Raw genomic sequence first — 13,373 nt, forward strand, 5'->3', positions numbered from 1 at the left:
ACTCACCTATCAAAAGATTCAGACTGGGACACTGGATAAGGAAATACGACCCATCTATATGCTGCCTACAAGAGACACATCTTAGACCCAGAGACTCATGGAGGTTGAAAGTGAATGGCTGGAAAACAATCATACAAGCAAACAACAACCAAAAAAAGGCAGGAGTAACTATATTAATATCAGACAAAATAGACTTTAAATGCGAAACAATTGTGAGAGACAAAGAAGGATACTATATTTTAGTGAAACGGACAATCCGTCAAGAAGATCGAACAATCATAAATATTTATGCTCCTAACAAGGGCGCCTCTAAATATGTGAGGCAAACGCTGGAAAAACTAAGTGAAAGAATAGATGCATCTACAATTATAGTGGGGGATTTTAATACACCACTATCAACTCTGAACAGAACATCTCAAAAGAGAATCACTAAAGAAACAAAACATTTGAACAGTATATTAGAAGAGCTGGATCTAATAGACATATATAGATCATTACACCCAAACACAGCAGGATATACATTTTTCTCAAACGCACATGGAACATTCTCCAAGATTGACCATATGCTAGGCCACAAAGAAAGGCTTAATGAATTCAGAAAGATCGAAATCATACAAAACAATATCTCTGACCACAGTGGAGTCAAGCTGGAAATTTGCAAGGGACAGAGACCCAGACTTCACATGACAATTTGGAAATTAAACAGCACACTCTTAGAAAAACAGTGGGTCAAAGAGGAAATCTCAAAAGAAATCAATGACTACCTTGAAACAAATGATAATGATAACACAACATACCAAAATTTATGGGATGCAGCAAAAGCGGTACTGAGAGGGAAATTTATAGCCATAAATTCATATATCAAAAAAGAAGAAAGAGCAGAAATTGAAGAATTAACTGCACATTTGAAGGAATTAGAAAAACAACAACAAAGTAACCCAACAGGAAGAAGAAGGAAGGAAATAACAAAGATAAGAGCAGAACTAAATGAAATAGAAAATAAGAAAGCACTTGAAAAAATAAACAAGACCAAGAGCTGGTTTTTTGAGAAGATCAACAAAATTGACAAACCTTTAGCGAGACTAACAAAGAAAAAAAGAGAAAAGATGCAAATACACAAAATAAGAAATGAGAAAGGTGATATCACCACTGACCCCACAGAAATAAAGACTATCATAAGAGGATACTTTGAAAAACTATATTCCAACAAAAATGACAATTTAGAGGAAATGGACAAATTCCTAGAAATACATAAGCAGCCCATACTGACGAAAGAAGAAATTGATGATCTTAACAAACCAATCACAAGCAAAGAGATAGAATCAGTCATTAAAAATCTCCCAACTAAGAAGAGCCCAGGGCCAGATGGCTTCACAGGGGAATTCTACAAAACATTCCGGAAAGAACTAACACCAATCCTGTTGAAACTATTCCAAAAAATCGAAACAGAAGGAACACTGCCTAATTCCTTCTATGATGCCAACATTACCCTAGTACCAAAGCCAAACAAAGACACCACAAGAAAGGAAAATTACAGACCAATTTCTCTAATGAACCTAGACGCAAAAATACTTAACAAAATACTTGCTAATTGTATTCAACAACACATTAAACGAATTATACACCATGACCAAGTGGGATTTATTCCAGGTATGCAAGGATGGTTCAACATAAGAAAATCAATCAATGTAATACACCATATAAACAGATTGAGAGAAAAAAACCACATGATTATATCTATAGATGCAGAAAAGGCATTTGACAAAATACAGCACCCCTTCCTGATAAAAACACTCCAAAAGATCGGAATACAAGGAAACTTTTTGAACATGATAAAGAGTATATATGAAAAACCTAAAGCCAACATTGTTTACAATGGCGAAATCCTGAAATCCTTCCCTCTAAAATCAGGAACAAGACAAGGATGCCCATTGTCTCCGCTCCTATTTAACATTGTCTTGGAAGTACTGGCTCGAGCACTGAGACAAGAACCAGATATAAAAGGCATTCAAATTGGAAGGGAAGAAGTCAAAATTTCATTATTTGCAGATGACATGATCCTATATATAGAAAACCCTGAGAGATCTACAACAAAGCTCCTAGAACTCATAAATGAGTTTAGTAAAGTCGCAGGTTATAAGATCAATGCGCAAAAATCAGTAGCATTTCTATACACCAATAATGAGCAAGATCAGGAGGAAATCAAGAAACAAATACCATTCACAAGAGTAAATAAAAAAATCAAATACTTAGGAATAAATTTAACTAAAGAGGTAAAAAACTTATACATCAAGAACTATACAAGATTGTTCAAGGAAATCAAAGAAGACCTAAATAAATGGAAGAATATTCCCTGTTCATGGATAGGAAGACTGAATATTATTAAGATGTCTATCCTACCAAAACTGATCTACACATTCAATGCAATCCCAATAAAAATCAACACAGCCTTCTTTAAGGAACTAGAAAAACTAACTATGAAATTTATTTGGAATAGAAAGAGGCCCCGAATAGCCAAAGACATATTGAAAAAGAAAAACGAAATAGGAGGAATCACACTTCCTGACTTCAAAACATACTTCAAAGCTACAGTAGTGAAAACAGCATGGTACTGGCATAAGGAGAGACACACAGACCAATGGAATCGAATTGAAAGTTCAGATATAGAACCTCATGTATATAGCCATATAATATTCGATAAAGCCAACAAACCCTCACAACTGGGAGAGAATGGCCTATTCAACAAATGGTGCCTGGAGAACTGGATAGCCATATGTAGAAGAATGAAAGAGGATTACCATCTCACACCTTATACAAAGATCAACTCAAGATGGATCAAAGACCTAAATATAAGAGCCAAGACCATAAAGACCTTAGAAAGCAGTGTAGGGAAACATCTACAGGACCTTGTAAAAGGAAATGGCTTCATGAATATCACACCAAAAGCACGAGCAGCAAAAGAACAAATAGATAAATGGGACTACCTCAAAATTAAAGCCTTCTGCACCTCAAAGGAGTTTGTCAAGAAAGTAAAAAGGGAACCCACACAATGGGAGAAAATATTTGGCAACCATATATCTGATAAGAGACTTATAACTTGCATATATAAAGAACTCATAGATCTCGAAAACAAAAAGATAAACAACCCATTTAAAAAATGGGAAAAAGATTTAAACAGACACTTCTCCAAAGAAGAAATACAAATGGCTAAAAAGCACATGAAAAAATGCTCCAAATCCCTAGCTATCAGGGAAATGCAAATCAAAACTACAATGAGATACCATCTTACTCCCATAAGATTGGCAGCCATGAAAAAAACAGTAGAATACAAATGCTGGAGAGGATGTGAAGAAAGGGGAACACTCATCCATTGCTGGTGGGAATGCAGAAGGATCCAACCATTCTGGAGGACAGTTTGGCAGTTTCTCAAAAAATTATCCATAGATTTGCCATATGACCCAGCAATACCACTGCTGGGTATATACCCATCAGATCTGAAAACAAGGACACAAACCGATATATGTACACCAATGTTCATAGCAGCATTGTTCACCATCGCCAAAAGTTGGAATCAATCCAAAAGTCCATCAACAGATGAGTGGATCAATAAAATGTGGTATATACACACAATGGAATACTACTCAGCTGTAAGAACCAATACACTACAATCGCACGTGATAACATGGATGAACCTTGAGAATCTTATGTTGAGTGAAGCAACCCAGGCATTGAAGGACAAATACTATATGACCTCAATGATATGAAATAAGTTAACTGCCTCAGAGAGCTAGAGCTAGAGTCTGGAAAAGTGGCTTACAGAAAATCGGGGGGTGGAGGAAGGATGTGAGTTAATGTCTGCAGGGGTGGAATCTGTGATGAGCTGGCGGTAAGTATGAGCACAAAGAAGGGACAAAATGGGGGCAAGGGGTTACCTTCGGGTGGGGTTTTCTGGGTTTGAGAGGGGCTGGGGATGGGAAGAGGGGTAATATGGTCCAAGAAATAGGTGGGAGGGAGGAGCAACATACAAACATGGGAGAGTGCCAGAAGTTCATTGAGAACTAAATGTTGAGTAAAACGTATCAAAGTATAAGTAGGAGGGTTACCTGGTTAGGACGCTCAGGGGGTATGGTCTGATGCGGGACGGACTCCGGAGGGAATAGCTGAAGGCTCATTTTGCCAAGGTGGGTTCTACCATTGGGTGGGGTGGACCCATATCCTGGGGAAGACTAATGCCGTCGAATAGAGAGAACTGTATCTCTCGTGAGAAAGGACGGCTCCCAGGGCATTAGATTGGCAGGCGCTGTGGGCCCTAAGGGGAGGGGAAAATGGACGTGCAATGGATGGAACAAAGGTAAATAAGGGGGCAAAAGAGGAGTTATGTGAGAGTACACGAGGATGAATATTAAACAGCTAATATTACACCAAAAACATATAGGGGACGACAGACTAATAATGAAAACCATAAGACAAAACATAGGATAACTAAAAAATTTAGAAAACTGTACAACCTAAAGTATGGACCACATAGTAAGCACAAACGTTACCTTGTTTGAAAACTATAGTTTCGGAATCTGTACATCAGTTTCAGGAAATATGATATGAATAAGTTAAAAGATTATTGCTGTGGAAGGGAAAAGGTTTTATGGTGGATCTGGGGAAATACTGTATATTGTATATATGAATTTTGATGATCTAAGACTCTTCTGAAGCTGACATTATGTTGGGATTCACTTTACGGGAAGTTTTGGATCACAGAGTGGTTCAACAATGGCAGCGGAGGAATACTGATATGGGATGTTATTGACAGGATATATATGGTTGACAGGGAGTTATACAGGGCATATGCCCAGGGTATATGGTAATGTCTATATATACTCATAGTGGAAACAATTAAAAACAACAGCTGGGGGGGTACTGGGCTCCTGGCCGGGGGGTCACTGTTGTGGGCCCTGGGAGAGCAGCGGCAATCCTCCAGGTGCAACGGCAAGAACCAGGAAGGAAGGAGGGCCCAACAGTGGGCTCTTGATACTAATGGCTACACTTTTGAGCCAATGCACCTGCAATAAGAACAAGGCCTAGAGTAGCATTGTGCCTTGGGGTTTCCTCCTGACAGCCTTCATGTTACTCAAATGTGGCCACTCTCACAGCCAAACTCAGCGTGTAGATGTGATGCATTCCCCCCAGAGTGGGACACGACACCCGGGGATGAGCCTCCCTGGCACCGAGGGATCACTACCACATACCAGCTCAAGAAGCAACTAGAAAATGACCTTGAATTAAAGATTCAATGCGGAACAGCAGAATATACCTGTCTACATATAATAACATGACTTCGGGAAGCGGTTTGACCTAATGTAAGGGGAAATGGAAAGGAGAAATGAGATTATAAGGCTGTGAGTCTCTAAAAAAGAGTCTGGAGGTTGTCAGAAGGAATACCCCTATGTACAACTGAACAGAGTCTAAGAGACAGATAAGGTAGATACAACTCCAGGTATTGGTTCTTTTGAGGGATAAAGAGACCCACGGGTTCTATGGTCATGGCAGAAGGGGTTCACTGCCATGACAGATGGCCCTTCTTTGGAGCTGGTGTTTCTGCGTGATGGAAATGGACTCAGAGGGGATCTCTTTTCACAAGACTTGCATGCTACTTTATTGGAATTGTAGTTGGTGCTGGGTTTAAGATATATGTAGGGGATTTGAATCTCTGGACTGATAATATGACACCCAGGCCCAGAGCCTCAACAGACTTCAGCTCCTACACTTTGACTTATTGGACTTACTCCACTCAGCTAACATGGAGTTGAAGAAGGTCAACCACCACAACATGGAGCCTAGAGTGTCTACAACTAGAAGCGGGAAGAGTGCATCCAGTACCCATGTGCAATCTAAGCCCTCACTTGACATAGGTGTGCAATGGACACAACCAATCCAATGTCCACAGAGAAAATGTGGAATGGGTGTGGGAACGGTAGCCATGGGGGCTGCTGGGTGTGGGGAACGGGAGGAAGAGATGAGATGTGGAGGCGTTTTCGGGACGTGGAGTTGTCCTGGATAGTGCTTCACGGACAATTACGGGACACTGTAGATCCCCCCAGGGCCCACTGGATGGAACGTGAGAGAGTCTGGGCTATGATGTGGACCATTGACTATGGGGTGCAGTGATGCTCAGAGATGAACTTACCAGGTGCAATGGATGTATCACGATAATGGGAGAGAGTGTTGCTGTGGGGGGAGTGGGGGGCGGGGGCGGTGGGGTTGAATGGGACCTCATATATTTTTTTAATGTAATTAAAAAAATAAATAAGTAAATATTAAAAAAAAAAAAAGAATATGCATGTTTATGATATCTAAACAGATAAAAACTATCCAAACTTTATTGCCTCTTCATTTGTAAAATATTTTATTAAATAAATTCTTGAGCTTATAAATCTCAGAACAACAGGTATGTACTATCAGCCCAAGAATTAAGAGGCACTAACAATGAAATCAAAGTAAAAATGATTTAAAACTGCTACTTAAAAACAGTAGCAGTTTGTCTGAGGTTAACAATAAAATGATGATTCTCTTAAGTACAGAAGGCCCCAGCTTCATAAGAAATACACAGTGGAGAACACCTGCTCCCCTCACTGCCACCAAGACATAGTCAGACAGAAGCAGTGAGTGCTCCAAAGGTAGACCCCACAACAACCTAAAAAAATAAGCTTCAACTAATGCATTCACATCAAATTTCCATTATTAGTTTTACCACTTCTCAACAGGTTACTATATTCTATACTATAACATACACAGATTATATTATTCAGTGGCCAATAATAAGGAGTTTCAATATTTTAACAACCATTTTTTAAGCCATATCAGTGCAAATAGGCTGACGAGCAGCCCTGGTTGTAGCAACTGCATTAAAAAGCCTAATTTTTCCACTAAACTTGTCACTCAAAGACCACTGAAACTTCTCATTCTGAAATACGCCAACTTGTACCAACTGATTTTCAGTTACTTGAAATTTAAAAAAAACAAAAAACAACAACAACAAAAAACCAGTGGGGGGATGGGTATCAGTAAAGTACAACCTAAGAAGTGGAAACCATGGAGAGTTTTCTTTTTTTTTTTAGGTACTGAGGATTGAACCCAGAACCTCGTATGCATGAGGCTGGTACTCAACCACTGAGCCACATCAGCTCCCCTGAGTTGGCTCCCTCATTTGTTTGCTTGTTTGTTTTTGCTTGTTGTCTGCTCATTGTTGTTTTTTGCTCATTGTCTGTTTGGTTTTTTTCTTTAGGAGGCACCGGGACCTGAACCTGGCACCTCCCATGTAGGAGGCAGGCACTCAACTGTTTGAGCCACATTCACTCCTGAATTTTCCTTCTTAATGTTGCTAAGTTTAAACCATGCTGCTAGCAAAATATTTACCTATCAGGCGCCATCCACCATCACCACACTCTTTATAGGTTAAGAGCCAAATAGTTGCCCCACATCATAAGGAAGTGAATAAATATAAATACACTTAAATCCTTGGTCACATCATGCTACTCCCCCTAATTAACACCCTTTCTCCTTAGGGGAAAAAAACAAAGCTCCCTAACCAGGCCCCCACGACCCCAGATCTCTCTGCCTTCCTGGCTAACTCCTCTTTACCCTTCATCTCGCAGCTCACACATGGTTCCTCAGAGATGCTTTCATTACCCAATACAAATAAACTCTGTGCCCCTTCTCTCACAGCTCCTCATTCTTTTCCTTCACAGCACTTTATAAAAGGTATGGCTAAGTATGTATTCACATGATTATTTATCGTTTGCCTATACACAGACTCTTAGCTCCAGATGGACATATTTTGCTCACTCTCTAGTACTTAGTATGGTGCTTGGCCACAGAAGGTGCTAGATAAATACCCATTGAAAAAAATGAATGGGTGAATAAACTGTCAAAAGGCCTATGCCTATTTAACAGAGCTGCTACAAATAAAATAGGGCTTTGGCTTTTAAAACACATTAATCAGAGAAATACCTGTGAACAGTATTCTAAGAACAACTGTGTATACAAACAGACATTACACAACAGCAGTACCTACTTGCCTTCCTCACTGGGGCTAGCTTGAACACTGGCAACTACAGGAAAGTAAAAAGTTCAGTTTCCCATCTACCAGGATTCCCAGCAAAGGGCTGCTCTCTGTTCTGCCCCTGAGGATGGAGCTATGATTGTGAAAGAAGGAAGAAGCAACAAAGCCAAAAGGCAAAACGCTCAAACTCAAACAAGAGAGAACTGCTTCCATCCTGAGGTCTCCCTTCTACACCACCAATCAAAGATGACCCTTCCATGACCAATACCACAGAGTCAGAATTTCAGGCCTGATGAACCACTGTCAACTCAAGGCAAACAGTTTTTGCCAAGTAGCACCATACACACTGACACCCTGAAGGCAAATGGGGTGAGCAAAGAAACACAACCCAGCAGGGCCTGGGAAGGGCCCATACACAGACACAGACACTCACAAAGAGGGGTACCAAAAGGCACTGGGGAAAGGGAATCTGGGGTGGAGTCAACGCATAACCAGAGAAGTCAAATGAGGACATGGCAAATAAAGACAGGCTAAAGAGATGGCCTGATGAGATGAGAAATTCAGTGAAACTATGTACACAGCAGAATGAAGTGCAGATTACAGTCAAAGGAGAGAATTTCTTTCAGAGTCTGCGATCCTGGTGGCGTGACACTTTCAAGGGACAGTGGACTGTGAGATGTGCTCTATCAAAGGGGAAAGGGGAATGGAAATGACAGGTTCTGACATTGAAAGTTTTAAAGCACCATGAACCACGGTATGGGAAGGATCATCGTGAACACTTATGTACGTTTTAGGGGAGAAAGAAACAGAGAACGGACTAGGTACTAAAGTCACTGACATGTGGAAGAGTGAACTTCAGGTCAGTAAGGGAAAGAAAAGGTGGGGCAAAGGTAGCTGCCCTAGTTTCCCAGGGCTGCTGTAAAGTAAGTACCATCAAGTGGGCGGCTTAAAACAGTAAGAAATTTTTTATCTCTCAGTTCTGGAAGCTAGAAGTCCGAAATCAAGGCGTTAGCAGGGCCCTGTGTCTTCTGTAGGGAAGAATCTGTTCCATGAATCTTTCCTGGCTTTCGGAAGCAGCTTGCTGGCAAGCCATGGTATTCTCTGCCTCTGTGTGTCTGTCCAATTTGCATTTTCTTATAAGGATACCAATCATATTAGATTAAGGGTCCACCCTACTCCAGTGGACATTGAGTGCATTTCAACTTGCCTGATTCCATCTGTAAAGACCCAATTTCCAAATAAGGCCACATTCTTAGGTACTAAGGATTAGGATTTCAACATATCTATTTGGGAGACACAATTCAGTTCACAACAGCTGCATAAATTAATAATGTAGGGTTAAAAGAAAAAAGACTGGAATTGAAGCAGCAGAATGAAATCATTTATAGCTTCATGAACTGGAAGAGAGAGAAAAAAGAATAAAAAGAGTGTGCATTAGGAAAAAACAGGATTCAGTTAAGGTGAGCCAGTGGGAGAAGTATTTGAAGAAATATGGAAGATACTTTGTTCGCAACTGAACGGGGCTCAAGGTGGACGCTGGCAGAAGGATGGCAGGGCAAAGTTGGTGAGGGATGAGAGTCTGAAAAGGAACAGATGGAGTCAAGGATTTGTGTTTAAGGTCCTAGATCCAGGGAGGACAGAAGAGGTAGGTTTAGCACCTATGCACTGTACAATTCATTATTCAGCACATACTATGAATGAGGCCTTCAATGTAGAGGTACCAAGGTGATGAAGTTGACTGAATACAGGCAATATGAGTGCTTTGGGTGGTTCACAGTAAATAGGTCTGGTCTACCCAGCTCCCTTGGTCATGGCTGACTAACCCATACTGAGCCAATCAGATTCTCTCTCTGGAAAATTAAAAACCTTTAAAGGAGACAGAAGGTGGGTGGAGTCAAGTCATCATATAACGCTCTTGAAGGAATATCCATGTTAACTCCTGTTGACACCTTGGCTGACACTTCTCTCACACAAAGACTGATTCCCTGCTTCCCCAATCCTGTGAGTTGCTCCTAACTTGTCCTTTAATAATTTCTGCATTCTTGCTTTTTTCCCGCCAAGGCAGAATCTATTTCTGTTGTTTATAACCAAAGTATCTTTTCTCAGTCAACATGGCTCCTGCCTGTAGCTAATTCACTCATTTTACACATGAGGAAGCCAAGCTAAGAGAATATATTTTTCCCAGGTTAAAAGACGAGAAGATTAAGATCAAAACACAATTTGCCCAGCTCCTAGTACCATGAGTGATATTTTAAATGAAGATTTAGACAGACAACCACCAAAAAATTTATAATCTAAAAAAGTAAAATCTAAAACATAAAAGGCTAAAACTAGAATCAAGGGACAAAGAGGGAAACGGACTTTGGCCCAGTGGTTAGGGCGTCCGTCTACCACATGGGAGGTCCGCGGTTCAAGCCCCGGGCCTCCTTGACCCTTGTGGAGCTGGCCATGCGCAGTGCTGATGCGCGCAAGGAGTGCCGCACCACGCAAGGGTGCCCCCCGCGTGGGGGAGCCCCACGCGCAAGGAGTGCGCCCGTGAGGAGAGCCGCCCAGCGTGAAAAGAAAGAGCAGCCTGCCCAGGAATGGCGCCGCCCACACTTCCCGTGCCGCTGACGACAACAGAAGCGGACAAAGAAACAAGACGCAGCAAATAGACACCAAGAACAGACAACCAGGGGAGGGGGGGAAATTAAATAAATAAATAAATCTTTAAAAAAAACAAAAAACAAAAAAGGGACAAAGAATAAGGAAGAACCACTAACCATGCAGTAGTAGCTAATTTTCATTCTATTATGCCATGGAGCCTAGGTAATGAAAGTAAGATTTCTATAATTTTTTTAAATGAAGTCATTGTATTAATATAAAATCTAAGATTTAAAAAAAACAAATGTAAAAACGTACAGTTCCAAAGGAGAAAAATAAGCCAACAAATGAACAAAAATATAAGGACCACATCCATAATACCAGAACAGTTTGGCATTCAGTAAATGATTAAAAACATTTATCTTGTATCCTTCTGAACCAAATATATTTGGACCACAAAATGTTCCTCATGTTTTCTTGACCTTCCAAGATTTTGTTGCTATTTCAACTCCTCCTTTCCTCAGAATCTTTTTAAGGCTGGGTTTCCTTTGTTTTCCTTATCCTTCCTATTTGCTCCCTGTCCTTCCTAAAAAAAAATTAATTTCTCTTTCTCTAGTCAGAAACTTGGCTGCTAACACTAATTTTTCCTTTCCTGTTTGCTTGGTGTTTGATACTTTCCTATCTGATGATTTCCTCATTAACACAAGACAATCCAATCCTTATGGGAACAGTCTAGCAAATTCTTTTCATGGCACTGTTTCAAAAACAACGGGAGATTTTTTAAATAAAAAAATTAACAAAGGTGATCTTAAGTTTTTAAGACTAAGAATAAATATCACAGTGCTTCCATGAAGACATTCATTTCTCTTTGAACATGGGTTCTCAATAAAAATGGGAATCAACTATTTTATTTATTCCAGATGGTCCAAACCCAATATGACAAATAACTATGAACAGCTAGCAGCCCCATATGAAATACATCAGGTACATATAATTACTTTATAGAAAAGGAAATTATGGTACACATTAAAGAATTTATTTAATCACAATAGATAAAATATATCAATCAGAAGGGAAACTCAGGTTTTTTCTCCCATTGAGATATCAGAAAACAAATTTTAAAAATCACAAAAAAATTAGCATTTTATTCACTTAAATTTATGAGAGGAATATGTATAGCATACTTTTTACAGCACATAGCTCTATTTACTTCCAAGCCTTCTAATAATCACAGTCAGTTCCATATATATGTAGATTATGAGAAAACACCCACTGCACTCAATGAACTGAAGGAAAATAAAAAACCAGAACAAGGTTTATACCAAGACTTAATACAAAAACTCTCTTTATAATAAAGAATATCATCTTTCTTTCAACAGCTATTCTAAACTGATATAAGCTGGTTCCATTATATCCTAAAGCTCTGATTCATACTGGGGAGGAGAAGAATTCCTTCCCTCCATTCCCTTCCCCTCCCCTCCATTCCCTTCCCCTCCCCTCCATTCCCTCCCCCCCCCCCCCAGGGATATTTGGTGACATCTGGAGACATTTTTTGTTGTCATAACTAGGGGTGGGGAGAGCTACTGGCTTGTACTGAGTACATGCTGCAGAACATCCCACAATGCACATGGCAGCCCCTCACTATCCCTCCTAAAATGGCTGAGAAACTCTGTCCTAAGGAACACAAGACCGAAACTTAAGAATGCAGTAGAGATGGAATAAGCCTCAGTCACTATTTGCCTTCCCCTGCCCCCAAGACACTTACCTTGGACGCCTGGGGAGTTGATATCACGTGAACTGTGCTGGGTTTGACTCCATTAGGCTTGGGCCGTTTATAGAGAGCAAATCTGCTTTTCCTCCGCCCTCGGTCTCCATTAGGTAAAGCACCATTGTACCTATAAGCAGAGATGAAAGAGTTCATTTATTTGCAAATTTTAAGAGTTTTAAGAATAAAAGTTTGGATGAAATACGGGAAAAGACAGGAATGGTTATAAAGAATTGCCTACTAACCACCCCACAAAAGGAAAGGACTGCAAAACACACTTCAGCTACAATGAAATTCAAATCACTTCCAGAAACTTCATTTAAGAGTGAAGTACAAGTAATTAAAGATTTCCTATTCTATAAAGTCAGACTCTTCAAATGTTTTTGGAAAGAGACAAAGTATAAATAAGCAAATGAGTATTCTGCAGAGATCATATTAGCTCTGGCTCAACTCAGTAAGCGTCATTCAATGAGCCCCAGAGAAATGCTCAATACTTTTAAATGAGTCAGTTAGAAAATAGCATACTAATTAAACCTCATCTCTCACCCTCAAATCACGTTAATGTTATCTATAGGATCTTTATCTATAAGAAGACCAAATTTATAGTTGCCTACATAAAAGTTCTGGATTCACTACATTCATTCCCATTTCTATTTGAACCTTACACTGTTATGTTAACAAAAAGTAAAGTGCAAAAATTAAGAAAAAATATGACTCAACAGGAAGGTTGCCCATAAAAAGATCTTAAAAGTAAGAAGATGAGTTTTAAGCCATAAACTGTTAAATAACTTTACAAGACACCTAGAAAACCTATAATGACCTTAAGTAGATTTCCTGTATTTACTTAAACACCAGTGTTTAGAAAGTCAGGATTTTAGCTTTTCAATTTTCGACTGTTTTTTCTTACTCTGAATTAAACAGTCCCTGTGTGTTCTGGCTGCTTGTCCCCTTTGGCCACATTGCCATGAC

General features: G+C 39.8%; 1 protein-coding gene across 1 annotated transcript in view; it reads right to left on the minus strand.

Moving 5' to 3' along the window:
• PELI2 (pellino E3 ubiquitin protein ligase family member 2) overlaps window positions 1-13,373 on the minus strand; it is a 196,506-nt gene that overhangs the window by 125,148 nt on the left and 57,985 nt on the right. The window contains exon 2 of the mRNA XM_058293384.1: window positions 12,405-12,534. Within this exon, the coding sequence (XP_058149367.1) occupies window positions 12,405-12,534 (130 nt within the window). The remainder of the gene's footprint in view (window positions 1-12,404; window positions 12,535-13,373) is intronic.

This window comes from Dasypus novemcinctus, chromosome 3 (assembly GCF_030445035.2).
Source record: "Dasypus novemcinctus isolate mDasNov1 chromosome 3, mDasNov1.1.hap2, whole genome shotgun sequence".
Taxonomy (NCBI): Eukaryota; Metazoa; Chordata; class Mammalia; order Cingulata; family Dasypodidae; genus Dasypus; species Dasypus novemcinctus.